The 25028-nt window shown below is 45.5% G+C and overlaps 1 protein-coding gene across 3 annotated transcripts in view; it reads right to left on the bottom strand.

Moving 5' to 3' along the window:
- Window positions 1-25028, bottom strand: part of LOC117355774 (enoyl-CoA delta isomerase 2, mitochondrial-like) — a 128248-nt gene that overhangs the window by 50572 nt on the left and 52648 nt on the right. For all 3 annotated transcript variants that reach the window (XM_033934794.1, XM_033934795.1, XM_033934796.1), the window contains exon 6: window positions 8649-8751. In XM_033934794.1, coding sequence (XP_033790685.1) covers window positions 8649-8751 — 103 coding nt within the window. The remainder of the gene's footprint in view (window positions 1-8648; window positions 8752-25028) is intronic.

Below are 25028 nucleotides of genomic sequence, written 5' to 3'. Positions count from 1 at the left end.
AGAGATGCATCTGGGAGGGGAGGAGGGAAAGGAATCTGGGAAGCTGCTGGGCCAGGAAAAAAAAGGACAGCTGCTACTGGAGAGGGAGAAGAAGGAGAGATGCTTCTGGGAGGGGAGGAGGGATAGGAATCTGGGAAGCTGCTGGGCTAGGAAAAAAAGGGACAGCTGCTACTGGAGAGGGAGAAGGAGACGGAGAGATGCTTCTGGGAGGGGAGGAGGGAAAGGAATCTGGGAAGCTGCTGGGCCAGGAAAAAAAAGGACAGCTGCTACTGGAGAGGGAGAAGAAGGAGAGATGCTTCTGGGAGGGGAGGAGGGAAAGGAATCTGGGAAGCTGCTGGGCAAGGAAAAAAAGGGACAGCTGCTACTGGATAAGGAGAAGAAGGAGAGATGCTTCTGGGAGGGGAGGAGGGAAAGGAATCTGGGAAGCTGCTGGGCTAGGAAAAAAAGGGACAGCTGCTACTGGAGAGGGAGAAGGAGACGGAGAGATGCTTCTGGGAGGGGAGGAGGGAAAGGAATCTGGGAAGCTGCTGGGCCAGGAAAAAAAAGGACAGCTGCTACTGGAGAGGGAGAAGAAGGAGAGATGCTTCTGGGAGGGGAGGAGGGAAAGGAATCTGGGAAGCTGCTGGGCAAGGAAAAAAAGGGACAGCTGCTACTGGATAAGGAGAAGAAGTAGAGATGCTTCTGGGAGGGGAGGAGGGAAAGGAATCTGGGAAGCTGCTGGGCTAGGAAAAAAAGGGACAGCTGCTACTGGAGAGGGAGAAGGAGACGGAGAGATGCTTCTGGGAGGGGAGGAGGGAAAGGAATCTGGGAAGCTGCTGGGCAAGGAAAAAAAAGGGACAGCTGCTACTGGAGAGGGAGACGGAGAGATGCTGCTGGGAGGGGAGGAAAGGAAGAGAGTTACTGCTGGACAGGAGGCTGGGAGAAAGAAAGAAAGGGGGCAGGCAGGGAAACAGAAGGAAAGAAGAGAAACAGAAAAAAAGAAAGAAAGGTCAGGGAGAGAGGAAGAAAAAGTTGGGGGAGGGAATGAGGTGTGGAGGAGAGAAAGCATACAGGCTGATAGAAGGGAAGAAAGATTGGATGCACAGTCAGAAGAAGAAAGTGCAACCAGAAATCACCAGACAAGGTAGGAAAAATGATTTTATTTTAAATTTAGCAAAGTGGAGGCAGTATTACCACAGTTTTCAAAGGAATTTGCCCAAATAACTTAATAGTTAACTGGGTAAATTCCCAGAGATGAAAACTTCCCTTCACTTACTATGCACAGTTCTGAATTTATATCTGCTGTCTATATTTTACAATATGGTCCCCTTTTACTAAACCGCAATAGTGGTTTTTAGCGCAGGGAGCCTATGAGCGTCAAGAGCAGTGCTGGGCATTCAGCGCAGCTCCCTGCGCTAAAAACTGCTATTGTGGTTTAATAAAAAGGATGGAGGGTATATTTGTCTATTTTTGTATGCTATAAAAACCAAATACAGAGAGAGACTGAGAGCTGTTGACGAAGAGCTACGTGTATGTCTTTCTTCCATTCCAGCCAGAATATCAGCTTTGTGTTCAGCCAAACAGGCCCAGGTTTCGCACTGAATAAAGTATTTTATAATTTTTATTTCATAATAAAGTAATTATAAAATACTTTCTTTGTGTTTATTTGATTCCTATTCAAGAGAATTACTTTATATATAGTCAATATAGGCAGAGAGTTAAATTTTTTAACATTTTCTAATGGTGGTGTGCCTCGTGATTTTTTTCATGAAACAAGTGTGCCTTTGCCCAAAAAAGGTTGAAAAACACTGGTCTAGAAATTGAAAGCATCAAACGTATTGTCTTCTGGACTGTTTTTAATTTACAGTTTACACATATGGATGTAACAGACATAACTACATTTGTTGTAAAACATTTATTAAGATATCATTTCATCCCTACAATTTCTGTGTTCTTAAAAATATTATTTAACGTTATTTAATTTAGCGTGTAGGCCTAAAATTCCTTTGAATACCTCGTCCTCATGTATCAGCAACTTTGACAACATATTTATTTGGCTCATAACTTGCTGGCGCCCGATATTTTTAGCTCACAGTGAAAAAAGTTTGCTCACAACACCCGCCCGCTTAGAGGGAACACTGCTAGGGACCCCCCCAAACTATGTGCTAAACCCATTCTGATGGCACTCTTATAAAGGCTGGTCAGAAAACAGAAATTCAGCTTACCAGTATTTGTAAAGGCAGACAATCGGCAAATCAGCAAGGTATAGGGTGGGTTCCCAGAATAAAGTGTGGATTTACAAGAAATAAGATTAGCAAAGGTAAGAACCTAATATTTCATTCTTGTACAATCCCATTTTATTCCGGGACCAGTGGCATGTAAAAGAGCAGTACCTAAAATTCAGGGTAGGACTAATGAGCCCACTGCCAAAACAGAGGCATCAAAAGCAGCATCATGCTTGGCTGCCACATCGATACTGTAGAACTTGGTGAATGTATGCAAGAAGGACCAGGTAGCGGCCCTGCAAATCTTGTCCAGAGAAACAGTCGACAACTCTGCCCAAGAGGATGACACACCTCTGTTTGAATGAGCCCTCACCACGAGGGGGGCTTTCTGGCTGCCACCTAAACTGCAGGAATGGCCATATGGATCCAACTGGAAATAGTGGACTTAGAAGCTGGCTTACCTTTGCAGGCAGGCCCGCCAGAACAAACAGATGGTCAGAGACGTGAAATTCGTTGGTGACCTCCAGGTACCACAACAGAATTCTGCGCACGTCCAAGGACTGCAACACCAAGTCCTGCTCCCTCAAACCAGAGGAAGCAAAAGCAGGAAGCCGGACTTCCTGATTCACATGGAAAGTGGAAACCACTTTCGGAAGAAGGAATGGTACACAGTATCACAGCAGAATTCATAATACGCAGAAAAGGATCCCTGCAGGAGAGGGCCTGAAGCTCCAAAACCCAATAGGCCAAGGAAATAGCCACTAGGAAGACCGTCTTGATAGTGAGATCTATCAGAGACGCCTGCTCCAGAGTAGAGAGCTGCACGGGAATGGGGACGACGGGAATCCCGCGGGTTCCTCCTTCGGGTTGCGGGGATCCCATGGGGACGCCCCCTGGAGTCGCGGGATCCCATGGGGATGCCCTCTAGGGTTACGGGGATCCTGTGGGGACATCCCCTAGGGTCACGGGGATCCTGCGGGGTTCGATACAACTCGAGCCTCGTCTTCTTTTTCCTACCTGCTCTGCCGCAGCACACATAGCCGACCAGAAGTCTTCACCGATGTCAGTGCTGACGTCGGAGGGAGGGCTTAAGCAAAGCTGTCCCTCCGATGTCAGTGCTGACATCGGGGAAGACTTCCGGTTGCCTATGTGTGCTGGGGCAGGGCAGGCAGGAAATAGAAGACGAGCCTTGTGGCTCAAGCTCCATTTGGCTGAGAAAGTTGCTGGTAATTTGCTTGCAGATGAGGGCTGGGAGGCAAATGTGGAACACAAAAGGAGGGGAGGGAGTGCATTTTTGGACAGTTGTAAACTGCTACAACTCTATGTAAAACTGTTCTTTTATTGGAGTGACCTTTTTTTTTTCCAAGGGTTACTTTTAAATTAATTCTTAAATATTTAATCCAGCAGAAATATAATATATCAAAATATGGATCTTTTAGATATTTTAGAGCTAGTAGCAGAAGTAAACCTATAGTTGGATCATAATGCTACTGTATGTTACATTTTTGGAGACTTTAAAGAAAGAACAGTTTGAAGAGTTTTCTAACTTGGAGTGTTTTTGTAGGCCATATGAAGATTAACCAAGGCCTTTTTTCTCCCATTTTTTGAGTCTCCAAGAAAGCTGCCTAGGAGTTTAATTTAGAGCAATTACATAGTTTTTGACTGATCTCCTGGATTATATGTGGATAAGTTATTTGAGTTTTATGATATTGAAACCTTATCCATCCTCATATTTTGTGATTTCAATTACCTCCAGAATTGTAAATATAGTGTACAATTCTAGAGGCCACACCTTCAAAAAGATGATTCTCAACCGTGTCCTGTGGGACCCCCAGGCAGTCGGGTTTTCAAGATATCCCTCATGAATATGCATGAGAGAGATGTGCATAACTGTCACTTCCATTATATGCAAATGTCTCTCATGCATATTCATTAGGGATATCTTGAAAACCTGACTGGCTGGGGGTCCCCCAGGACAGGGTTGAGAACCACTGGTCTAGAGGAAGGCTACTAAAATGGTACGTGGTCTTCATGATAAGGCGTAAGGGGACAGACTTAAAGATCTCAATCTGTATACTTTGGAGGAAAGGCAGGAGGGGAGATATGATAGAGACATTTAAATACCTACGTAATATAAATGTGCATGAGTTGAGTCTCTTTCATTTGAAAGGAAACTGCAATGAGAGGGCATAGGATGAAGTTAAGAAGTGATAGGCTACAGAGTAATCTGAAGAAATACTTTTTTATGGAAAGAGTAGTAGATGCGTGAAACAGTCTCCCAGAAGAGGTGGTGGAAACAGAGACTGTCTGAATTCAAGAGGGCCTGGGATAGGCACGTGGGATCTCTGAGAGAGAAAAAGAGATAATGGATACTGTGGATGGGCAGACTAGATGGGCCATTTGGCCTTTATCTGCCGTCATGTTTCTATGTTTCTATCAGGGAGTGCTAGGGAGGTAAAATTCCTAGATGTCATAAGTGACTGCTTCTTGGAGCAACTGGTTCGGGAACTGACAAGAGGGGGAGCTACGTTAGATTTGGTCCTTAGTGGAATGCAAAACATAATACAGGACTGTGTTGGGTCCACTTGGAAACAGTAATCATAACGTGATCAAATTTCAGCTGATATCTGGAGTGACACTGCAAAAGAAATCTCCTGTAGAGGCATTTAATTTTTGAAAGGGAGAGTATGATAAAATGAAGCTAAAAGAATCAATTGCAAAGGTTAGGAATGTAAATCAGGCATGAATGTTATTTAAAAATACCATCGTGGAAGCCCAGACAAGATGTATCCCACGTATTAGCAAAGGTAGAAAGAAGAGGAAACGAGAGCAGGCATAGTTAAAAAGTAAAGTGAAAGAGGCTATTAGAGAACAAAAACATCCTTTAAAAATAGAAAAACAATCCGAATGAAGAAAATAAGAAGACACACAAGCACTGCAAGTTAGATGCAAAGCACTGATAAAGAAAGCTAAGAAAGAATATGAAGAGAAATTTGCAAAACGGGCAAAAACATAATTTTTTTTATGAGAACATCAGAAGCAGAAAACCTGTGAGGGAATCCATGGATGATCAAGGAGCAAAAGGGGCACTCGGGGAGGATAAGGCCATAGCAGAGAGATTGAATGAATTCTTTCCTTCGGTCTTTACGGAAGAAGATATATGAGATCTGCCTGAACTGGAAATGGGTTTCCAGGATGATAATGCGGAGGAACTGAAAAAAATCTCTGTGAATCTGGAAGATGTACTAAGCAAAATTGACAAGTTAAAAAGTGATAAATCACCTGGACTGGAAGGTATACATCCCAGGGTACTAAAGCAACTCAAACATGAAATTGCTGACCTGCTGTTAGTGATCTGTAACCTGTCGCTAAAATCATCTGTAGTACCTGAAGATTGGAGGGTGGTTAACATTACGCCGATTTTTAGAAAGGGTTCCAGGGGAGATCCGGAAAGTTACAGACTGGTAAACCTGACTTCAGTACCAGGCAAAATTGTGAAAACAATTATTAAAAAATTAAATTGTGGAATACGTAGTAGACAGACAAACAGAAAGGCAAGGGAGGTGTCTTTTCAACCAATGATCATTGGTTGTAAAGAGGCCTCCCTTGCCTTTCTGTTTGTCTACATATATTCCAAGGCGAGGTGCTCTTCTGTTTGCCTGTTTTGGAATACATAGAAAACATGATTTAATGAGACAGAGTCAGCATGAGTTCAGCCGAGGGAGATCTTGCCTCACCAATTTGCTTGACTTCTTTGAAGGTGTGAATACATATGTGGATAAAGGTGAGCCGGTTGATATAGTGTATATAGATTTTCAGAAAGCTTTTGTGACAAAGGTCCTCATGAAAGGCTCCTGAGAAAGAAAATTAAAGAATTATGGGATAGAAGGCAAAGTTCAGTTGTGGATTAGGAATTGGTTATCGGATAGAAAACAGAGGGTAGGGTTAAATGGTCATTTTTTTCAATGGAATAGAATAAACAGTAGAGTGTCGCAGGGATCTGTACTTGGACCGGTGCTATTTAACTTATTTATAAATGATCTGGAAATTGGAACGACGAGCAAGGTGATTAAATTTGCAGATGACACTAAACTGTTCAAAGTTGTTAAAACGCATGCGGATTGTGAAACATTGCAGGCAGACCTTAGGAAATTGGAAGACTGGGCATTCAAGTGGCAGATGAAATTTAATGTGGAGAAATGCAAAGTGATGGATATTGGGAAGAATAACCTAAATCAGTTACCAGATGCTAGGGTCCATCGTGGGGGTTAACGCCCAAGAAAGGGATCTGGGGGGTCATGGTAGACAATACAATGAAACCTTCCGCCCAATGTGCAATGGCAACCAAAAAAGCAAACATGATGCTAGGAATTATTTTAAAATTGGATGGTTAACAAGACTAAGAATGTTGTAATGCCTCTGTATCACTCCATGATGCGACCTCACCTAGAGTATTGTGATCTTGTGGTCTCATCTCAAGAAAGATATAGCGGCACTAGAAAAGGTTCAAAGAAGAGCAACCAAGATAAAGAGTATGAGGAAAGATTAAAAAGGTTAGGAGTTTTCAGCTTGGAAAAGAGAAGGCTGAGGGGGAAATATGATTGAAGTCTAAAAAATCCTGAGAGGAGTAGAATGGGTGCAAGTGTATTTACAAGGTTTATCGCCAGACTCCCCAGGGCCCCCTTGATGCCATTTTCGCAGAAGTTGGGGCAGGTAGCCTAGAAGACCCTTCTTGGAGGTTGAAGGCACCAAATCCAGGCAAGCCTTGAACCCCTTGCGAACCACAGCACATGTGAGAATTCGCGGGAGCCAGTCAAAGAAGCTGCTAAGCGCCAAAGCACGCTCCCGCTCATTGCCACTCAGCGGTCGAAGAAACCAGCCACGACCGGCCAGATTAGCAGCGGGACAGGAGCCGGAAAGCTTGTTCCTGCCCGCTGCATCTCTGGACCACCAGGGATGATAAAAGTTGCAATTTCTAGGGAGTCCCCGTTCCGACGCCTATGTTGGAAAGTGTATTTTCAGCCCCCTAACTCTAGAATGTATGAAAAGACCTCCATCTAGATCAGTGGTCTCAAACTCAAACCCTTTGCGGGACCACATTTTGGATTTGTAGGTACTTGGAGGGCCGCAGGAAAAAATAGTTAATGTCTTATTAAAGAAATGACAATTTTGCATGAGGTTAAACTCTTTATAGTTTATAAAACTTTCCTTTAACAGTTTTACCTTATGCAAAATTGTAATTTCTTTAATAAGACATTAACTATTTTTTCTGCGGCCCTCCAAGTACTCTATTTTTTCTGCAGCACTCACATTTAAAGTTTAATATCTTTTCTTTCTCAAAACTGGCACATTTCTATTACTAAATTGAAAATAAAATCATTTTCCTACCTTTGTTTGGTAATTTCATCAGTCTCTGGTTGCACTTTATTCTTCTGACTGTGCATCCAATATTTCTTCTCTTCTTTCAGCCTCCTGTATGCTTCCTCTCCTCCAGACCTCATTCCCTCCCCCAACTTTTTCTTTCTTTTTCTGTGTCTGTCTTTCTCCGATTCCTTGTCCCATTTTTTGCTTTGTTTCTGGCTCCTTGTCCCCCCCTTCTTTCTTTTTTCCTTCTGGCTCCCTGCCCCCCCTTCTTTCTTTCTTCCTGCCCTCCCCCATGCCACCGCCGCAGGGGAATAGGCGGCTGCTGCTGCTGCCGCCATCAGGAACAGGCCAAGATCTCCACGGGGCCGACCAACTCTCACCGCCCGACGTCAATTCCAACGTCGGAAAGGACGTTCCGGGCAGCCAGGCAGCGATTGGCTAGCCAGAACATCCTCTCGACGTCAGAATTGAGGTCGGGTGGCGAGAGAAGCAGGGAGATCAAAGAGCATGGTGCCGGCCTGTTCCCCGATAGCAGCGGTGAGAAGGGAAGGGAAGCAGTTGGGCACCCCTGCTCTAGATGAGCCGCGAGCCGCACTCTAGGAAGAACAGTGGAGGGTGACCAGCTGTGCGGACCGCCCCCCCCCTTGGTACGCCACTGGAGCAGCAGCGTGTCTGGCCGGCTCATTCCATTCAAAGCCGCGGGTGGTGGCTCCTTGCGAGATCCGCGCCTGCGTCTGAAGCCTCTCTGATGTTGTGATGTCAGAGAGGCTTCCGATGCAGGAGTGAATAGCGCAAGGAGCCGCCAACCCGCAGCTTTGAACGGAACGAACCGGCCAGACCCGCTGCTGCTCCAAAAGGAAGGGAATGATCCAGTCCAGACTGCGGGCCGCAAATAAAACTTGGAGAGCCACATGTGGCCCACGGTTTGAGACCGCTGATCTAGATCTATTGATACTTCCTATAAAAGACTGTAATCCTTCATCTCTTCAGCTAATAATAGTCCCTAAGCTGGCCAAGGAGTCCAAAGACAACCAAACACAGGACATCACTGATGCCTGGTAAAAGCTAAAGTATACGTACTCCAACATTACTGCAGAATCCTCTGCCATCTTCTCTTTTCCATCTGGTGGGATGTTCATAAAATTGTTCAAGTCATTCCCACTGCAATAATAATCACCATTTCCTGCAACCAGCAAAAAGAACCATAAAAGAAAACTGAGGGTTAGCCAAACAAACATCTCTAGAGTAGGAATTAATTCAGGTGAAATGCATAGTGGGAAAGCAGAGGCAAAGTTTATAGGCTTCTAAATTTAGCTACCTTGAAACAAACCAAACAAGTGGGGAAAGCATGCAAAGCACAGCTCATGTAATTCTTTCCAACCTCTTTCAGGGCTCCTTTTACAAAGGGATGCTAGCCGCTACCGCCTCCTTTTAAGCAGGCGGTAGTTTTTTGGCTAGCGCGCACTAATCATGTGCGTGTGCTAAAAACGCTAGCGCACCTTCATAAAAGGAGCCCTCAGTGCATGGATGTATTTGTGTTGTCTGTGTGCCTTAAATGTTAAGAAGTTGAGTAATCTGAATGGAGTGGCCATTTTAAAAGAATAATATAATAAAATCAAGTATGATAATACAAACCATTAGATGTCAATGCCAACAGATTTCAAAGCATGAATTTTACAGTTTAACCACAGCTAGATATTAGTTGGCAGTAAAGATAGCAGCCATTAAGCATAAAGGAATAATTCTCCTCTGGAATCATCCCTTATTTCCAGACATACTGGAGCTGATATACAGACGACAGGAGGGAGGTTGGCTAACTCTTGCGATAGGTGCTGAGCCTGGATATTCAATGTCGGGCTATTTCTGGTGACTGGTATTGAATATCCAGTCTATTTTTGGCCTCAGTTGGCTGGTCTATTTTAAGTGCTGGCCAGATAAGTTATAACCGTCACAGATAGACCAGCTATTTGCATAGCCTGATTTGACCACTAAACTTGGAGGTCAGTGCTTAAAATCAGCGGCTATCATGTGATATAGCTGGCTAAGTTTTAACTGCTAAGCGCTATCTCCCACTGAATATTAGGCAGCCAAATGCTATTTACCTGACCAGGAGTTGTTCCTGGCTGGTCAAATAGCGCTGAATATTGGGCGGACTATTTCTGTATGTACTGAAAATTATCCATTTGGCTTTGAATTGCTAAGGTTATACAAACTACTGGTTTTATTTACAGGCCATGTGCATTTCTTGATCCATCAGACATTTAAGTTTGGCACGCCATACTTGGATTACGCTAACATATTGTATTCAAGGATGTCAGAGCTATTTCTGAAGCCTCTTCAATTAGTACACAATGCCATGGTGAGAGTAATTTTTCCCCTTCAGTAAACTAAACATAGGAAGAGCTAACAGCTGATATTTAAACATCGCACCATTTTTACAACGGCCCTGTTTTTCTTTGTTACAGTTCAGCCGCTTATGCAGGTTTTATACCAAGTAGGTGAGCAGTAAGTTTATTTATTTACAAACTGGAGTTGTAAAGCACAGTTACTTACCGTAACAGGTGTTATCCAGGGACAGCAGGCAGATATTCTTAACATATGGGTGACGTCACCGACGGAGCCCCGGTACGGACACTTTTAACTAGAAAGTTCTAGTTGGCCGCACCGCGCATGCGCGGGTGCCTTCCTGCTCGACGGAGGAGAACGTGGTCCCCAGTTAAGATAAGCCAGCTAAGAAGCCAACCCGGGGAGGTGGGTGGGTCGTAAGAATATCTGCCTGCTGTCCCTGGATAACACCTGTTACGGTAAGTAACTGTGCTTTATCCCAGGACAAGCAGGCAGCATATTCTTAACGTATGGGTGACCTCCAAGCTAACAGAGAGGGAGGAGGGATGGTTGGCCATTAGGAAAATAAATTTTGTAACACAGATTGGCCGAAGTGCCCATCCCGTCTGGAGAAGGCATCCAGACAGTAGTGAGCAGTGAATGTGTGAACTGAGGACCAAGTGGCAGCTTTGCAGATCTCCTCGATGGGCGTGGAGCGGAGGAAAGCCACAGAAGCAGCCATAGCTCTGACCCTGTGGTCCGTGACAGCACCTCCCAGTGAGAGACCGGCCCGGGTATAACAGAACGCAATGCAGGCAGCAAGCCAGTTGGAAAGCGTTCGTTTAGAGACAGGACGACCTAAACGGTTAAGGTCGAAGGACAGAAAGAGCTGAGGTGACGTGCGGTGAGCTCTGGTACGGTCAAGGTAGTATGCCAGGGCACGCTTACAGTCCAGCGTGTGTAACGCCTGTTCCCCAGGATGAGAGTGGGGTTTAGGGAAAAAGACAGGCAATACAATGGACTGGTTGAGGTGGAAGTCCGAGACCACCTTGGGAAGAAATTTAGGATGGGTACTCAGAACCATCTTGTCATGGTGAAAAACCGTGAAAGGTGGGTCAGCAACCAGTGCATGCAGCTCACTAACCCTCCTGGCAGAGGTGATGGCAATGAGGAAAAGCACCTTCCATGTAAGAAATTTGAGTGAAGTTGTGGCAAGAGGCTCAAATGGAGGTTTCATGAGGGCTGAGAGAACCACATTCAGGTCCCAGACGACTGGAGGAGGCTTCAGAGGTGGTTTGACATTGAAGAGGCCTCTCATGAACTGGGAAACCAGGGGATGAGCCGTGAGAGGTTTTCCGAGGATAGGCTCATGAAACGCAGTGATGGCACTGAGGTGGACTCTGATTGAGGTAGACTTGAGGCCAGCGTCTGAGAGAGAAAGCAAATAGTTCAGTACAGTTTCCACCGCCAATGAGGTGGGATTGTGATGATGAAGTAGACACCAAGAGGAGAACCGGGTCCACTTCTGATGGTAACATTGGAGGGTGGCCAGTTTCCTGGAGGCATCCAAAATACAACGGACAGGCTGAGACAGATTCTCTGGAGAGGTCAGCCCGAGAGAAACCAAGCTGTCAGGTGGAGCGAGGACAGATTGGGATGTAGTAGAGACTGATGCTGCTGTGTAAGTAGAGTAGGAAATACAGGAAGAGGAATGGGCTCCCTGGAGCTGAGCTGGAGCAGGAGGTAGAACCAGTGTTGGCGAGGCCACCGAGGAGCAATGAGAATCATGGTGGCTCTGTCCCTGTGGAGTTTGGATAATGTCCGCAACATCAGAGGTAGTGGAGGAAAGGCATAGAGGAACCGATCCGTCCAGTCGAGCAGGAATGCATCCGGGGCCAGACTGTGAGGAGAGAAGAGTCTGGAACAGAACTGGGGCAGCTGATGGTTGTGAGGAGCTGCAAAGAGGTCCACCTGCGGAGTGCCCCAGCGAGCAAAGATGGAGCGGAGAGTGGGAGGATCCAGAGTCCACTCTTGAGGTTGAAGGATGCGGCTGAGATTGTCGGCCAGGGAGTTCTGTTCGCCCTGGATATAGACAGCCTTGAGGAAGAGACTGTGGGCCGTGGCCCAGGTCCAGATGCGGATGGCCTCCTGACAGAGGAGGGGAGATCCGGTGCCGCCTTGCTTGTTTATGTAGTACATGGCGACCTAGTTGTCTGTGCACAGGAGAAGGATCTGTGGGTAGAGAAGGTGCTGGAAGGCTTTGAGAGCATAGAACATGGCTCTGAGTTCCAGGAAATTGATGTGATGTTGACGCTCCTGAGGGGTCCAGAGTCCCTGGGTGCGAAGATCTCCTAGGTGAGCTCCCCACGCATAAGGGGAGGCATCTGTGGTTATGATCATGGAGTGAGGGGGTAGATGAAAGAGTAGACCCCTGGAAAGATTGGAGGAGTTCAACCACCATTGAAGAGATTGCTGAAGAGACGATGTCACAGAGATGGGATGAGAAAGAGGATCGGTGGCCTGTGACCATTGGTTGGCTAGAGTCCACTGAGGTGTCCTGAGGTGGAGTCGCGCCAGAAGAAGTACATGGACCGTCGAGGCCATGTGGCCCAGGAGGATCATCAACTGCCGAGCTGGAATGGAGTGATGAAGGAGCACCTGACGGCAGAGGTGGAGCAGAGTTCGATGGCGGTCAGAGGGGAAAAATGCCCTCATTAGAGTGGTGTCGAGGACTGCTCCAATGAACTGAAGTCGCTGTGTGGGAAGCAGATGCGACTTGGGGTAGTTGAGCTCGAAACCCAGGAGATGGAGGAACGAGATGGTGTGTTGAGTGGCTTGTAGCACAAGCGGAGACGTATGTGCTTTCACCAGCCAATCGTCCAAGTAGGGGAACACCTGAAGGTCGTGAGGCCTGAGGAAGGCCGCCACCACAATAAGGCATTTGGTGAACACTCTGGGTGATGAGGCGAGGCCAAAGGGTAGCACTCTGTACTGATAGTGATGGTGCTGTATCTGAAACCGTAGATAGCGACGTGAAGTCGGATGGATTGGGATGTGAGTGTAGGCCTCCTTGAGGTCTAGGGAGCATAGCCAGTCGTGGTGAGAGAGAAGAGGGTAAAGCGTGGCCAGGGAGAGCATTCTGAACTTCTCTTTGACCAGACACTTGTTGAGGTCCCTGAGATCGAGGATGGGACGAAGGTCTCCTGTTTTTTTGGGAACCAGGAAGTAGCGGGAGTAGAATCCCTGACCCCTTTGGTCCGGAGGTACCTCTTCGATGGCATTGAGGAGAAGGAGGGATTAAACCTCCCTCAGGAGGAGGGGGGTTTGGGAGGAGTGAGAAGCAGACTCTACGGGAGGATGGTCTGGTGGAAGAGTCTGGAAGTTGAGAGAGTAGCCGTGGCGAATGATGTTGAGGACCCATTGGTCTGATGTGATGACCTCCCAACAGCTGAGGAAGAGTTGAAGGCGTCCTCCGATCGGCTGAGGAAGAGGCAATGAAGGTGGGAGACTGGCTATGCTCTGGAGAAAGGAGTCAAAAGGGCTGAGACGGTTTTGATGAAGGGAGAGGCTTGGCAGGTTGAGTCTGTGGGCGAGCCTGAGGCTGATGTTGGTGGCGAGGATGGCGAGACTGTTGTGGAGGCAGGTTGAGAGGTCTGGCCGAGAACCTGCGTTGGTAAGAAGACTGTTGCCTGTAGGGGCGAGCAGGTGGAGTCTTCTTTTTAGGTTTGATCAGAGTGTCCCACCTGGTCTCGTGTGCTGAGAGCTTCTGGGTGGTCGAGTCCAGGGATTCTCCGAAGAGTTCATCACCCAGACAAGGTGCGTTAGCCAGGCGGTCCTGGTGGTTAATGTCTAGGTCAGAGACTCTCAGCCTTGCCAAACGGCGCATAGCCACCGCCATGGCAGATGCGCGGGAGGTCAGCTCAAACGAGTCGTAGATGGAGAGAACCATGAATTTCCTGAGGAGGCTGGAAATTTGTTGCTGGAAGAGAGGGACCTTACGTTCAGGAAGATATTTCTGTAAGGAGGAGAGCTGTTGCACCAGATGCTTCATATAGAAGGAGAAGTGGAAGGTGTAGTTGTTGGCTCTATTGGCTAGCATGGCATTTTGGAAAAGGCGCTTACCAAATTTATCCATAGTTTTTCCCTCTCTGCCAGGAGGGGTGGAGGCATATACACTTGAACCCTGAGATTTTTTCAAAGTAGATTCCACCAGGAGGGATTCGTGGGGCAATTGAGGTTTGTCAAACCCTGGGATTGGAATAACCCGGTACAAGCTATCCAATTTGCGAGGGGCCCTGGGAACAGTGAGGGGAGTCTCCCAGTTTTTATAGAAAGTTTCCCGTAAGATGTCGTGGACGGGCAACTTTAGAAATTCCTTGGGAGGTTGCTCAAAGTCTAGGGCATCGAGGAAAGCCTGAGACTTTTTAGAGTCGGACTCTAAGGGGATGGAAAGAGCTGCTGCCATCTCCCTAAGGAATTTAGAAAAAGAGGATTGTTCTGGTTTTGAGGCGGTATCGGTCATGGAGGGTTCTTCGTCGGTTGACGAAGCGTCCTCTTCGGTACCGTGCGGGGAGTCTTCTCACAAGTCTGGGTCTCTAACGTCAGGGTGTGTACGTTTGGACATCGGTGTGGAAGGCTCGGCATGGCGGGTCTTTGAGAGAGATTTGCCTGAGCGCACCGAGGCGGTACCGGGAGAGGAAGACCGATGTCGTTCCTGGGACCGGGAAGGGTCGGCAGCAGTACGGGTATGCACTGTAGGTGTTTCAGCCAAGAGCACCGGCATGGAGGTATTAATCGGTACCGAGGGGGTCGACACCGATGGGACAGTGCGAGGCTCGGACCGGTCCCGTACCGGAAGGTACGGTGCCAGCAACGCCGGCAACAGTTGTTGGAGTTGTTGCTGGAGCTGCTTTTGTAACTGGTTTTGGAGTATGGCCGCGATGCGGTCATCCAGGGGGGGCACCGGTACCGCTTTTTTCTTCTTCGGAACCATAGGTGCCGCTCTACGCTCCGGCGATGAGGAGGCCGATGATGAGGCACTCACCGATATCGGAGCGGAGCGTTTGCGGGGTCGGTGCGGTGCCGGGAGGGCCGGTGTCGCAACCGTGGTAGGAGGGCGCTCAAGGGAAGTGGAAGGCTTCTTAGCCGGCTTACCTGGGCCCAACGACCCCGAAGAAGGGTCTGGTGGTGTCGACGTCGTGGGTGCCGACTTTTGTGGTGCCGTCAACGTCGCAGCAGATTCCATGGCAGATCCGGTACAGAATAAAAGATTTTGCTGGATCTGCCTTTTTTTAATGTGCGCTTTAAGCGTAGCACAGCGGGTGCAAGTGTCAGCCCGATGCTCTGGACCCAGGCACTGCAGGCATCAATTGTGCGGGTCGGTGAGAGAGATCGGGCGTGCACACCGCTGGCACTTCTTAAAGCCCGGTTGAGGGGGCATGAAGGGAAACACGGCCTCCGCAAAATCGAATCCGGAGGCCTGTATGGTGGCAACAGGCCCCGCCGGGGCCGGCCTGAAAAAATAAAGAAAACTGGACGAGTTTTTGTTTTTTTTGAAAGTAAAAATAGGGAATCCGAAAGGAAAAATTTGAAGAAAAACGAAAAATTACGCGAGCGGGAAGGCAGAAACTAGCTTTTCAACGGCCGTTGAAAGCACATGCGTCTTCTTCGCTCCGCGGAAACGAAGAAACTGGGGACCACGCTCTCCTCCGTCGAGCGGGAAGGCACCCGCGCATGCGCGGTGCGGCCAACTAGAACTTTCTAGTTAAAAGTGTCCGTACCGGGGCTCCGTTGGTGACGTCACCCATACGTTAAGAATATGCTGCCTGCTTGTCCTGGGATAAATGCTCTTATGAAACAGCGATCATAATATGATCAAGTTCAAGGTGGAAGTAGGAATACTGAAAGGAAAGCGAACCATAGGAACAACTTTTAACTTCAGGAAGGGAAACTATGAAGCAATGAGGGGAATGGTAAAGAAGAGACTTAGGAATACTTCCCAAAAAATGGCAGACGGTAGAACATGCCTGGTCCTTTTTCAAGGACACGGTGAGTGAGGCGCAAAATCTGTATATACCCAGATTCAGAAAAGGGTGCAATAAGAGTCGAACAAAAGACCCAGCGTGGATAACTAAAATAGTGAAGGAAGCGATAGGCAATAAGAAAAATTCATTCAAAAAATGGAAAAAGGACAAATCTGAGGGAAACTGGAAAGAGCACAGGAAGTATCAAAAAGAATGTCACCGTGTGGTTCGAAAAGCCAAAAGAGAGTATAAAGAGAGACTAGCCAGGGAAGCACAAAATTTCAAACCGTTCTTTAGATATGTTAAAGGGAAACAGCCGGCTAGGGAGGAGGTAGGACCGCTGGACGACGGAGACAGGAAGGGAGCGGTGAAGGAAGAGAAAGAGGTCGCAGAAAGACTTAACATGTTCTTTTTGTCTGTTTTTACAAGCGAAGACACAACCAACATACCGGAACCTGAGCAAATCTTCAATGGAAATCAAACACAAAAGTTAACATCCATGGAAGTGAGCCTTGATGATGTGCGCAGGCACATAGAAAAACTAAAAACTGACAATTCACCGGGTCCGGATGGAATCCATCCAAGGGTTCTGAAGGAACTAAAGGAGGAAATAGCGGAACTACTACAGCAAATTTGCAACCTATCTCTGAAAACAGGTGTGATCCCGGAGGATTGGAAGATAGCCAACGTTAAGCCCATCTTTAAAAAGGGATCAAGAGGTGACCCGGGAAACTACAGACCAGTGAGTCTGACCTCGGTTCCGGGGAAAATAGCAGAAGCACTGATAAAAGAAAACATCGATGAACATTTTGAAAAAAACGAACTTCTGATAACCAGCCAACATGGTTTCTGCAGGGGGAGATCGTGCCTAACTTATTGCACTTCTTCGAAGGAATTAACAAACAGATGGACAGAGGAGACCCCATAGACATCATATACCTAGATTTCCAGAAAGCCTTTGACAAGGTGCCTCATGAACGTCTACTCTGGAAACTGAAGAACCATGGGGTGGACGGAGACGTGCATAGATGGATCAGAAACTGGTTAGAGGGTAGGGGTGAAAGGCTACTACTCAGACTGGAGGAAGGTCACAAGTGGTGTTCCACAGGGCTCGATGCTCGGGCCGCTGCTTTTTAATATATTCATAAATGATCTAGAAACAGGAACGAAGTGTGAGATAATAAAATTTGCGGACGACACCAAACTATTTAGTGGAGCTCGGACAAAGGAGGACTGCGAAAAATTGCAAAGGGACTTGGACAAACTAGTGGAATGGGCAGAAAGATGGCAGATGAAGTTCAATGTTGAGAAGTGTAAAGTATTGCATGTGGGAAGCAGAAACCTGAGGTATAATTATACGATGGGAGGGATGTTATTGAATGAGAGTACCCAGGAAAGGGACTTGGGGGTAATGGTGGACATGACAATGAAGCCGACAGCACAGTGCGCAGCGGCCACTAAGAGAGCGAATAGAATGCTAGGTATAATCAAGAAGGGTATCACAACCAGAACAAAAGAAGTTATCCTGCCGCTGTACCGGGCAATGGTGCATCTGCATCTAGAGTACTGCGTCCAATATTGGTCACCGTACGTTAAGAAGGATATGGCGTTACTCGAGAGAGTTCAGAGGGGAGCGACACGTCTGATTAAGGGGATGGAAAACCTTTCATACGCTGAGAGATTAGAGAAACTGGGTCTCTTTTCCCTGGAGAAGAGGAGACTTAGAGGGGATATGATAGAGACTTACAAGATCATGAAGGGCATAGAGAGAGTAGAGAAGGATAGATTCTTCAAACTTTCAGAAAATAAAAAAACAAGAGGGCATTCGGAAAAGTTGAAAGGGGACAGATTCAAAACGAATGCTAGGAAGTTCTTCTTTACCCAGCGTGTGGTGGACACCTGGAATGCGCTTCCAGAGGACGTTATAGGGCAGAGTACGGTACTGGGGTTTAAGAAAGGATTGGACAATTTCCTGCTGGAAAAGGGGATAGAGGGGTATAGATAGAGGATTACTGCACAGGTCCTGGACCTGTTGGGCCGTCCCATGAGCGGACTGCTGGGTATGATGGACCTCAGGTCTGACCCAGCGGAGGCATTTCTTATGTTAGATAGATTTTAATAGTCAAAGAAATTGGCATGATTTTTAATGTATAAGATCTTAATGAAAGTAATATTACACTTAGTAACTTTGAGCTGCTCCATTTTTTGGAGTTATCTTTCATCTTAACAGAAATTAGTTGGTTTTATGAGCCGTGACTGTAATAAATGTTTTAGATTACAATTGACCCAAATGTTTTAACTATTAAAGTTGATCATACTGGAGTTTTTGAAGCACCATAGTTCTTACTATGATATATCCACTATAATAAGACTCTTAGCCCGCATGCGCACTTCAAACTCCGTACCTCTGTGGAAAAAGAGCATAGTGATTTTGTCTATCACAACTTAACTACAAGGTATGATAATATACAAGTCCTTATATATGCTTTTCATTTAAAAAAAAAAAATGTATTCAAGTTTTCTTACTTATATTTGGTTTTGATTAGTTTAGCAAAGTATTTTAAGTATAATTATATATGTTTTTTTGTGTATCAATAAAAATTGATTTTAGTTTATAATAATTTAAATGCGTATATATACCCAATGCAGGATATACCCAATTGTATTGTATGGTGTCTGAAGTCTGAGAATGGAAGGATCAGCACACATCAGAAAATCAGAACACATGACATTTCTAGGGTTGTGTGTGAGTTCTACAAAACACTACCTTCCCTTTTTGTATTTATTTCTTTATAAGTGCACATGATACAATGGTTGACTGTTGAAGATAGGAATTCGTTTAAGTTGTTGATGTTGACATATAAAATCACTGTATCATCAGTCCTGTCAATATTTGTGTGATCTTGTACATTGTTATGTACCAAGAAGATCATTTTGGCCTGAAATTTCATGTCAACTAATATTACCTACAGTTCGAGCAGCACGACTTGAGAACTCGAAGGAAAAGTTACTTGGTTGTTGGCCCTATGGCCTGGAATAAACTTCCAGTAGGATTGCATTGCAAGCACAATTTGATTCAATTTAAAATACGGTTGAAGGGACAGATGATTTAGAGCAGTGGTCTCAAACTCAACCCCTTTGCAAGCCCACATTTTGGATTTGTAGGTACTCGGAGAGCCTCAGAAAAAATAGTTAATGTCTTATTAAAGAAATGACAATTTTGCATGAGGTAAAACTCTTTTGGCTAAGTCTTAATAATAATAATTGTAATTTATAGCTAAAGAGACATATGATCAAGAACCTGTTTTATTTTACTTTTGTGATTATGATAAACATACTGAGGGCCTCAAAATAGTATCTGGTGGGCCGTGAGTTTGAGACCACTGATTTAGAGAGACTGTGGGATAAGACTTTCTGAAGTATAGCTGTTTTAGTTATGTATATATTATGTACTCCGTCTTAGTATATGGCGATTTATAAAATTATAAGAAATGAAATGAAATGTGTGCTGCTGTCCTTTGAAAATAGTAAAAAAGAAGCCTTGTGACCCTGGACAAATCATTTAACCCTCCATTGCCTCAGCAACATTTAAATTGTGAGCCCAATAGGGACAGAAAAAGAACTTGCATAAAATATGTATATATAAACCACTTTGGTTGTATTACAGAAAGGCAGAATATCAAATCCATAACCATTTGAATAGTTTTGGCCAATAAGGAGGGAGATCAGTAAATAAATAGACCAACTAACCAACCAACCAAAACGTACTAGCTGTTTAAAAAATAAGCTCCCCCCCAAAAAAAATGTAAGAATATATTGCTATGAGAAAAGTAGTTTTAGCTTCTGCAGCATTGAAACCTTAATACAAGACATACAATAGTACTACAGTGTTTTTCAACCTTTTTACACCCATGGACCGGCAGAAATAAAAGAATTATTTTGTGGACCGGCAAACTACTAGGACTAAAATTTAAAAACCCTGTTTCCACCCCATCTCCGCAAGCTCGGTCATCTCAATAACTATAGAAAAATAGACAAATATAGTGCAAAATATAGACAGCAGATATAAATTCTCAAAACTGACACGTTTTGATCACTAAATTGAAAATAAAATCATTTTTCCTACATTTGCTGTCTGGTGATTTCATGAGTCTCTGGTTGTGTTTCCTTCTGTCTCTGTATCCTTTCTTTCATTTCTTTCTTTCTGCACTCAGGCCCAAGAATTGTCCCTTTCTATTCCCTCCCTCTTTCCTTCCTATGTCCTTAGTGCCCCCGGTGCCTCCTTCCCATGTCTTTAGTGCCTCCGGTGCCTCCTTCCCATGTCTTTAGTGCCCCCGGTGCCTCCTTCCCATGTCTTTAGTGCCCCCAGTGCCTCCTTCCCATGTCTTTAGTGCCCCCTGTGCCTCCTTCATATCTCTTTAGTGCCCCCAGTGCCTCCTTCCTATGTCCCTCTCACTGCCTTCCACACTTTGTCCCACCCCCACCCCCACCCCAAAAGCCAGCCTGCCTGTCTACCTCTCTCCCTCCCTCCCTGGCCAAAGTCAGCCTGCTTACCTGCCTACCTCCTTCCCTCCCTGTTGTGTAAAAAAAAAAAAAAAGCCTCCCTCCTTCCTTTCCCCTGCTCTTATTGCCCTGCTGCTGCTCCTAAAGCCTACACGAAGTCTTCTTTCCGACGTCAATTCTGAAGTCGGAGAGGACGTTCTGGGCCAGCCAAGCAGCGATTGGCTGGCCCAGAACATCCTCTTTGACGTCATAATTGACGTCGGAAAGAAGACTTCCTGTCGGATTTAGCAGCAGCGGCAGGGTGGTAAGAGAAGGGGACCTGGGGAAAGGAAGGAGGGAGGGACAGGAAATGATTGCCTGTCCCATTGTCCCCGAGCACAGCTACGGGACACTGTCCCGAAGCTGTGTGTGGGGACAACGGGACAGGAGGTCTGAAAACGGACCTATGGTCGCCTTAATCTTGCCGGCCCTGCGCGGACAGGCAGAAATTGTCTGGGGACCGGCAGTTGAAGAAAAGTGCAGTAGTAGATAGAGAATTGCACTTTTCAAACTGTTTCTCTCCTCTTCTGTACTCTCCTGGTCAGACACACCCAAACTTCACAACAAAGAAAACAGATACAAGTAGAGCGATTAGAGATAATTCCATGAGCCATGTTCCCTACACTTACCCAATCATTCAGTGCTGTCACACCCCTATCCTAGCTGGACTCGCTCTTGTGATGAAATTGTTTTCTATTTTGTGACTCAACTAACTGAGCTTTCTTAATGGTGGCTATCTACAGTGATACCTAACAACCAAACCAGTAATTATACAGTCAGCTACTACAGCAGTAGAATATTATAGCAATTTCTGTTGCCATGGGACAGTAGCACCTTGTAGTTAAACTGTAAAATCTATCCTTTGAAATCTGTGATAGTGACATGTTTCATATATTCTCATCTGGTTTTACTTTGTTATTCCTTCCAAACCAAAAATATACTATTCCTTTAAAACCACCTCAGTCTACTTAGCAGGATGTTTCTCCAAATTCTTTCTAGACATAATATATTAATTCTTTTTTTCCGACAGTTCGGACATTAAACTAACTAACTTGTGCAGCAGGTATGTGCTTAAGTTACACCACCAATTTTCTAAATGAAAGCATGGAAAGTAGTTGCACATTATTACACTTGCTATTTAGCATGCATATATTTTGATAAAGTATATATAGTAACCCCTCTAACTCCATCCTTAAGAACACATTATGTTAAGTACATTAGGCAGATTGTGAGCCTGCTGGGACAGACAGGGAAAAATGTTTAATGCCTGAATATAAACTGCTTAGACAACCTCTATTGATAGGCAGTATAACTAACTAAAATAAATCAAAACACCTCTGCTCAAAAGTCAAACTTTTGGAGATACAGGCTGTACACAGAAATGTATGCACATATGCCCCAGGCAATTTTATAAAATGTAGTAATGTACTGCTTTACCCATGGAAATTTCTTGAAAAATAGACCCCCACAGTACTGTGTAAAAATGCAGAAGGAAATATTTAAATATCATCTCAGGTACATCCCCACCCCTCCACTTTCCATTGATTGTCTCACTTAACCTCTTGCCCTCTCGTCTCCAGGAAAATGCTCAGGCTATGTATATTTAAAAAAAAAAATAAAAAAAATCCTGCAATAGAAAAAGTCTCAGTTTGTGTGCCATCTGCTCCTTCCAAATGAGAATAAGCCTGGCTCATGGGCTCTTCATAGCTCCTGCATGAAATAGTAGATTTAAACCATATTCTCAAAGTAGCTCCAAGACAGACCGTGAAGTAAGGCAATGGCAGGTACACTTCGTAGCCCCCGTTTCCTATCAGAAGGCAAGACCCATCAAGACAAAAAAGTAAGTGGTCAGAGAGGCGAAACTCATTCGTGACCTCCAGACACCGCAATAAACTTCTGCGCACGTCCAAGGACCGTAACACCTGGTCCTGCTCTGTGAACCAGAGGAAGCAAAAGCAGGAAGTCAGACTTCCTAATTCACTTGGAAAACCACTGTCAGAAGAAAGGAAGGAGCAGTAAGCGGCATCAATGCGGAATCTGTAATCCGCTGAAAAGGAACCCTGCAGGAGAGGGCTTGCAGCTCTGAAATCCTGCAGGCTGAGGTAATAGCCACCAAGAAGACCGTCTTGAGCATGAGATCCATCAAAGACATCTGCTCTAGAGGCACATATGGTTCATTGAGATTTGATTGTTTTATCATTAGAATTGTTATTATTGAGATGTTGCTTATTATAATATTTTATGAAAAAACACACACAAAAAACCCCCAACTTTTTAACTTTTGTTCTTAATCTTTCCTTTTCTATTTTTAAATGGAGTTCTTTTCTTGATGAATGTGAACTATACATTGTAAACCGCTTGGATCATTTTAGGATGTTATATGGTATCTAAAGTTTTTAATAAACAAACATACAGAGGATGAACAAGAGAGCGAAGAACCAAATTAAGGTTCCAGGTTGGAAGGGAAGGTGCAAAGAAGGCCTGAGCTCCAACGCTCCCCACAGAAAATGGATCACATCTGAATGGACTGCCAATGAGCCCCTCAGGGAAGGAGGGCTCATACACAAAAGCCTAGCAATGTGTACCCGGAGGGAAGCTACTACAAGACCTTTCTTCAGGCCATCTTGCAGAAACTCCAGGACTTGAGGAATCGATGGAAAAGAAGGGTCCACCTGCCTCAGGGCACACTAGACATGGTAAAACCTCCAAGCCTTCACATAGGCTGCCACTGTGGATGTCTGCTTGTTGAGAAGCAACGTGGCGATCGCCACTGAAGAACAGCCCCAGCTAGTCAAGGCCATGCGCTCAAGAGTCATGCTGTAAGACCAAAGTGGTCCAGATCTTACATCGCAATTGGACCTTGTGTGAGAAAACGAGAATGACAAGGGAGCCTAAGCCCCCGAACCTGCTGGAGCCAAACCAAGGCGGCGTACCACGGCCACTTCAGCTAATTGAGTGCAACCAGAATTAGCAGACCCTCATAGGCTGCTTTGCACTTCTACAGACGCCCATCTTGGGCCATGGAGGGAAGACGTAAAAAAGACCTTCCTGGTGCCAGGGCTGAACCAGAGCATCCAGGCCTTTGCTTCTGGCCTCTTGCCGACGATTGAAGAAACGATCGGTTTTCTTGGTGGCTGCCTTCGCCATGAGGTTGAATGTCGACAAGAGCACCCAGTCCGAGACCCGGAGTGGAAGACCCTGGAACAATGAGAGAGGATGCAAACACCATGCTAGACTGTTGCATGCCACTGTCGTCCAGGCCAGGGGTGCATGTAATGGGTCCCGTTGTGGATTTTCAGCATGAAAGCAGGGCATCCTGCAGCGGACGCAGGTGGGCTCTGGCCCCACACAAAATAAAACACAAGCAGAAAAAATGAGTTCCTACAGCTTGGCTTTATAGGAAGAAAAGACTGGTGAGAGCATGCTCAGAGAGGAGGTATGTAAGGGAGGGGGGAAAAGCCTCTGAAGTTTTGAGGCTTCCAACAGACCCTGGCGGGTGAAGAGAAATAACCCACTGGTCCCGGAATAAAAGTGGGATTGTACAAGAACCACATTTAGATCCCAATCACCTAGAAATGGCTTTATAAGAGGTTTCATGTGAGGCAAGCCTTTCATGAAATGCACCATTAAGGGATGCACAGATAAAGGCCTTCTATCTAACTATAAATGGAAAGTGCTCATAGTACTCATCTCAAATGAACTCTGGCTGAATTAGTTTTTAAACTAGATTTGAAAAGATGTAGAACAGTGTTCTTCAACCGCTGGTCCGCAGAAATTTCCTGCCGGTCCATGGCCAGAATGTGCCTAGGGCCTGAGGAGATCAGTGCAAAGTTGTGAGCAGCGGTGGCTCCTACGTGTGTCCTGCGCCTGAACCGGCAGCCTTCTCTCTGATGATGCGTGGGACGCACGAGGAGTTTCAAGTTTTATTAAGGTTTGTTGTATACGCAATATCATATACTTCAATGCATATAAATATTTTTTAAAAATAGGGGACAAAACAAAACATTTTTTATACAATTGAAGAAAAATTATATACGTTCTAATACATAACTGATACAGAGGGCGAGGGGGATGAACTACAATCTTTAAAGAAAGAGAAGAAACATTTAGGGAAGAACACATATGGTAGGAATACAAGTACAACCTACTCGTAGGTCTAATTAAGATCTAAAAGATTTAGCGATTGGTAAGTTAAGCTATGTATGTTTCCTTGTACAGGAAACACATAGCGTCCTTGTACAGGAAGCTTTTTAAGGAACGCTTGAATTTTTCTAAAGAAGGTTCATTGCATAAGTATATTGGTAAATTGTTCCAAAGCTGGGGTGCTATAACTGAGAAAATGGTAGATCTCTGGTCCCTCCTGGTGCCAGAGCTGAACCAGAGCATGCTTCCAGCCTCTTGCCAACAATTGAAGAAACGATCAGCTTTCTTGATGGCTGCCTTCGCCATGAGGAGCCGCCGCACGTGGTTTTGTGCACTGATCTCTTCAGGCCCGAGGCAAGTTCCGGCCAAGGACCGGCAGTGAAGAAGAGGAGAAGTGAGGAAGGAGCCAGCCGCATGCAGCATAAAA

This window comes from Geotrypetes seraphini, chromosome 2 (assembly GCF_902459505.1).
Source record: "Geotrypetes seraphini chromosome 2, aGeoSer1.1, whole genome shotgun sequence".
Taxonomy (NCBI): Eukaryota; Metazoa; Chordata; class Amphibia; order Gymnophiona; family Dermophiidae; genus Geotrypetes; species Geotrypetes seraphini.
The sequence above is the reverse complement of the archived record's forward strand: the minus strand, read 5'-3'. Positions and strand labels throughout refer to the sequence as shown.